General features: G+C 46.6%; 1 protein-coding gene across 1 annotated transcript; it reads right to left on the bottom strand.

Moving 5' to 3' along the window:
• Positions 1-2,149: 2,149 nt before the first annotated feature.
• LOC125603253 lies at positions 2,150-2,623 on the bottom strand. Its single transcript, XM_048774387.1, has one exon. The coding sequence runs from the start codon at positions 2,621-2,623 to the stop codon at positions 2,150-2,152; it is 474 nt and encodes a 157-aa protein (XP_048630344.1).
• Positions 2,624-6,289: the final 3,666 nt, after the last annotated feature.

Genomic DNA, 6,289 nt, shown 5'->3' with positions numbered 1-6,289 from the left:
GCCATTGAGTGAGATGGTAATGGCCGATGATGGGCAGTTTTTACCAACCCTAGCTTATCAAACATATAATTGCTAGCCACGTTTGTAACACCCCCGGACCGTACCAGGCCGGACTACCCGGTACGTCCCGGGAGCGCCACAAGTATAGCTCACCGTACCGGTTCGACCAAGAATGAGAACAAGTCAGACTCTCGACCAATCCGTTCCAGTTTGCTATGACCTCGATGTCATGGCCTAAGGCTTCACAACCCGTACCACAATCATCGAGTTGTGTCGACCCGGACAAGGTCTAGTATCATTTAACACACAACTACGAATATAAACATACATTTTATTAATAATAGGTAGAAAGCGTTTTACAAAACATTACAATACAAAATATCAGAGTTTGAGCTCACGGCCTAGTGCCAAAATGAAAAGAAAAGAAAGTAATTATACATTCCAAAAGATAGTCCGCTTATGCTTATGCCACTTCCAATCTACACCGGCCGCTTCCCGTTCCGCTGCGTCCTAAGCTTCCTACCTACGGGTTACCTGCATAGTAGAAGAGGGGATGAGTAATCGGAATTACTCAGTGATTCCCCAAAATAAACAACAACGACCCCCTTCAGCCCATGCCCCAAACACAATCAACAATTGGTTAGTAAATAACACAAGCAAGCAAGCAAGCAAACAAGCAACTAAACAAACAAATGGTCTCACCACCGAGGCCTAACTACACAAAAAGAAAGCTAGACTCGATCCTAGACTCGATCTACACAAACAAAAATTCGGATGACACACATCCTGGGATCCCAACACATCGGAGCCCTAACACATCTCCATACTGAACACTCCCGATCACAAACACAACAGTCACATGGTCGGAAAACATCATCTCCGGGAATTAGGCTTCTCCCAATCTAACCCGGGCCGCATCGTCATGCAGCGCTTGTCCATGGGCGCGACCCACTTCACGTGACAAGCCATGGAGAGTAGGTCACTCCACCACTAGAGAATTGGGTATCGCCCAATCTAACTCCATGGTCTCGAACACCTTCGGAGAATTAGGCTTTCCCTAATCTAACCCCGAGATGGCCTATGCTTTAGACTAGATGCCACACAAACAAGCAACAAGCGTGAGGGAGCTCCACCTCTAACCTCCACGCACATCTAGACTCAAAGCATAACAATCACTCGCCCTAGTCTAGACAACACACACACAAACACTACTTAGCATGAGGGAGCTTAACCTCAAACCTCGATGCACCTAAGTCTAGACTAAAACTAATAACTAAGCGAGTGACAACTAAACAAACAAACAATCAATCACACAACATGTATGCAGCAGCACACACTTTCCCGGGGCCCTGCAGAAAATCGATTAACTATTCCCCGAGTCTCCGTTTAAGACCCGTTGGTCAAGCTTGTACCTGCATACAAAACACACACACAAGAAACACACAGGAAACCCACCTTGGCTACTGGCTACAAAGACTATCCAGCACCCCTAGCTATCTCCCCAAAAACGCTAACTAAAAACTACCCGAAAACACTCTTTTTTCTCGGTTTCTCTCTCTAACTCACCACTCTCTCTCTAAGGTAAGCTCTCACGGTTTTGAATGAGAAAAATGAAAGGGAGGGGTCTGGTATTTATAGAAATGGAGGACTGAGGCTGGGCTGGACAAATGGCACATATGCATGAGGAAAAATGGACACATGTCCCACTACGAAACTTCCGCGGCAAGTAACCTTGCTTCCGGAAGGTTTTTACCTTTCTCCCCAAGTTTTACCATTGCTTGGTCGCCAAGTCTCGTCTTCTAGAAGCTTTGTAACTTGGTCGCCAAGTCTTCTTCCAGCCAATGAGAGTTTGCCACGCGTATCGCTCCGTCACTCCTCCGAATCCAATCGGTGGTCGCCATGTCATCGCGTCTTCACTTTCTTCCCCATGTCAACAACTTCTAAATCTCTTCTTCAAATGAGAAAACTCATTTCTTGATTTACTTAGACAATGCTTCTCCTTCTTCGGTTTCAAAACGTCGATCTCCTCTTGCTCGGTTTTTATCGATTTTCTCGTACGGCTAAAAACTGTCTTTCGACCATGACCGTTCCTCGTTTCGACCACGACTAAGGTCAAGGTCTTTGACTTTTCTACTTATGAGCAGGGTCATTACATTCTCCCCCACTCATTAGAATTCGTCCCCGAATTCCAAGGTGCTGATGACGTCGCCGCTTCATCTTCGAAGAACTCTGGATAGTTCTGACGAAATCTGTCTTCATCTTCCCATGTTATCACCAAGCGGTTTTGTCTTCCCCAAAAGACTTGGATTTGAGGAATCTCCCTATTCTTCAGCTTCTTCAAACGTCGTTCCCCGATGCGTATCGGCCCTTCTGGATATGTGAGATTTGTCCTAAGCTCTGGGATTCTCACAGGCTCGATAGAATCAGGATCTCGAATGTGCCTTCTCAGCATAGATACATGAAATACAGGGTGTAAATTCATGTCTTCTGGCAGCTCTAGCCTGTAAGCTACTTCTCCTACTCTTCCAATGATCCGGTATGGACCAATGAAACGAACTGCTAACTTCCCGACTTTGCCGAAACGATCCTTTCCTTTCTGAGCTGATACCTTGAGATAGACCATATCTCCAACTGCAAATACTACTTCTCACCTTCTTTGATCTGCGTACTTCTTCTGTCGATCATGTGCCTTCTTCATGTTTGCTCGGATGACTTGCAGCTTCTCCAATTTTCTTCAATGACTCCTGGTCCGAATAATCTTCGTTCTCCAACTTCCGTCCAACATAGAGGTGTTGACAGGGTCTTCCGTACAATGCCTCGTATGGTGACATTGCAATGCTGGCGTGGAAACTATTGTTGTAGGAAAATTCTATCAAAGGTAGATAGTTCTCCCACGTACCTGACCAATCGAGAATACACAAACGTAGCATATCCTCTATTGTCCGGATGGTCCTCTCCGTCTGCCCGTCCGTTTCTGGGTGAAATGCAGTACTGATGTGCAACTCCGTACCCAACGCTCCTTGCAATGCTCTCCAGAATGCTGCTGTAAATCTTGGATCTCGATCTGAGACAATGTTTGCTGGTACTTCGTGTAGCTTCACAATCTGATTGATGTAAAGTTCCACCAATGTCTCCGTCTTGTCTGTGTCTCTGATTGCTAACAAATGTGCTACCTTTGTCAGCCGATCCATGATAACCCAAATTGCATTGTTTGATCTTCCTCTGGCCACTGGTAATCCTGTGATTAGATCCATGGACACTGAATCCCACTTCCACTCGGGAATAGGTAAGCTTTGAAGTAACCCTCCTGGCACTTGGTGTTCGGCTTTGATTTGCTGGCAAACTTGACACTGCGCTACCCATCTTGCTACTGACTTCTTCATTCCTGGCCAATGGTAATATCTCCTCATATCTCCATACATCTTGGTGCTTCCAGGATGTATACTCAAAAGTGACTGATGCGCTAGCTTGAGAATTTCCTCCTTGAATCCTCCCTCCTTTGGCATAGTGATTCTTCCGTTGAGTAGCAATGTTCCGTCTTCTGCCATCTGATATCCACTAGCATTTGGCCCTCCTTGCTCTCGTAGCTGCTCCATGATGATCTTCAGGTTCTCGTCTTGCTGCTGCGCTCCTCGAATACGTTGTATCAAACTGGCTTGGTTCACGGCTTGCATTCCCAATGGTTCACTAGATTCTCCTTCCAGTGCAGCTAAAGTTACCTTCTTGAATTCGTCTGATAACTTCTCCAAATCTTGCTCTGAGTCTACTACAGCTCTTCGTCGACTCAATGCATCCGCTTCCACGTTTGCTTTCCTCGGTGATACTGAATCTGAACGTCGTAGTCCGCAATGAATTCCATCCACCGTCTTTGTCGCAAATTCAGATCCGCCTGAGTGAACAAGTATTTAAGGCTTTTGTGATCCGTAAATACCTGAACGCTTTCTCCATAAAGATACGAGCGCCATATCTTTAATGCAAAAACAACGGCCGCCATCTCCAGATCGTGTGTGGGGTAGTTCTCCTCGTGCTTCTTCAACTGTCTTGAGGCGTATGCAATGACTCTGTCTTCTTGCATTAACACACACCTAATCCTACCCGCGATGCGTCAGTATACACAACATATGGCTTACCCGGCTGGGGTAAGGCAAGAACTGGTGCCGTAGTCAATGCCTCCTTGAGCTTGTTGAAAGCTCTCTCCGTATGCTCATCCCAAAGAAATGGGACTTCCTTTCCCGTCAATCGTGTCAAAGGTTTCGCGATTGATGAGAAAGCTTGCACGAATTTTCGGTAATAGCCTGCCAATCCGAGGAAACTTCTGATCTCCGTTACTGAGGTTGGACAAGGCCACTTCTGGATGACTTCAATCTTCTCTGGGTCCACCGAAACTCCTTGCTTGGAAACTCTATGACCTAAGAAACCAATCTCGCGCTTCCAGAATCGACACTTGCTGAGCTTAGCAAACAACTTCCGGTCTCTTAGCCTCTCAAGTACCATCCTCAGATGCTCCTTGTGCTACTCCTCGCTCCGTGAGTAGATGAGTATGTCGTCGATGAACACAATCACGAACTTGTCGAGGTAGTCGTGAAATACTTCATTCATCATCCTCATGAATACTGCTGGTGCGTTGGTTAACCCGAATGGCATTACAACGAACTCGAACTGGCCGTACCGAGTGTTGAATGCTGTCTTCATTACGTCGTTCTCTGCTATCGGAATTTGGTGATATCCCGAAGCCAAATCTATCTTCGAGAACAAACTCGCTCCTCTTAGTTGATCCAACAATTCATCGATCCTAGGTAAAGGGTACTTATCCTTGATCGTGACATTGTTGATTCCTCTGTAGTCGATGCACAATCTCATGCTGCCATCCTTCTTCTTCACAAACAAAACCGGAGCTCCCCAAGGTGAAGAACTCGGTCTGATGAAACCTTTGTCTAGTAAATCCTCCAACTGCTTCTTGAGCTCTGCTAACTCTGCTGGTGCCATGCGGTAAGGTGCCTTGGCGATAGGTGCAGCGCTCAGTTCCAAGTTGATGGTGAACGGGTTACTCCAAGGTGGTGGTAACTCCGTTAACGCCCGAAACACGTCTTCAAACTCTTGGACCACTGGAATGTCTTCCATTCTCAATTCCTTTCCTGTCTCCTCTCCGATGTACGTAAGCGATACCAAGTAGACCTCGCCGTCCACTAAGGCTCTCTCTGCTCTCATTGCTGTGACGAACGTTGCTGAGATGCTAGGCTTGATCCCATAATATGCCAATACTCCTCGATGGTCGTCTTCAAAGAAAACTCTTCCTCTTGCACAGTCCAGCCACGCCCGATGCCTTGACAGCCAATGTAAGACCCGATCCCGGCCGGCTAGGCCGCGGTCGATGCCTCACGTCGCTCAGTCCATACCCAGACCGAACCTCTAAAAATTTTGCCCTTTATTTAAAATATCGCCCATTGGCGAGGGCTAACTCAGATCCTAGCTCAAGACTACCTTAGTCATTCCCTAGCTAGATCCTTTCAACTTATGCACAGCGGAATAGTGTCTACTTAACCATTGGTCTATAACCAATATAATACTTGTCTGGTCGAATCACCTCGGCTAATGGTTAGTATACTCAACTACCAGCTAGCTCCAAGGTCAATCCCGAACCCAAATCAAGACATACAAATCTGAGGTTCCATTCCCCTAACCATTCTATCTAGATCTATGCAACTTTGCTAGATCATACCTTTGCCACATCCACGGAGCTTGTTAGCTCATCGGCCCAGCTACTCTAGCTGAATGAACTCATAAACCAGCTGATCGAGCTGTCACACTCGAACTGAGCTAGAACCGAGCTATGGCCAGCTGCCATATACTGCGTCCAGCTCCTTTACACACACAAAACAACTCCCTTAGGTACTTAGTCATTCAGCCAACCATCCCCACAGACATAAGTAACCCTTGAGAAGTCTTCAAACGGCTAAGGACATGCATCTGGCCCTTACCGGCTCATGCACTGTCCCACATCCTTTTTGCCTTATCAACTTATGATACCAAGTCCAGCTCATGGACTAACAATGCCCATCAGATCCTGAGTCAATCAACCAACCACCCCACATGACTCAGAACTGATGAGTCTTCATACTTCCTAATCAGTCATGGAACCATGTCCCACTGAACCTGATTAGTGTTGCTCTTACCACCGGTGCATCCTTTGATCAATCAGATCAGACACCTTGATCCATCATCCAAGGATCAGGTCGTCCATCCTTGCCAATGATCAGATCACACACGGCCTGCCTTACCAACACCAAGG

This window comes from Brassica napus, unplaced genomic scaffold (assembly GCF_020379485.1).
Source record: "Brassica napus cultivar Da-Ae unplaced genomic scaffold, Da-Ae ScsIHWf_3122;HRSCAF=3939, whole genome shotgun sequence".
In the NCBI taxonomy this organism is placed as follows: domain Eukaryota; kingdom Viridiplantae; phylum Streptophyta; class Magnoliopsida; order Brassicales; family Brassicaceae; genus Brassica; species Brassica napus.
This window is presented reverse-complemented; position numbering and strand designations above follow the sequence as displayed.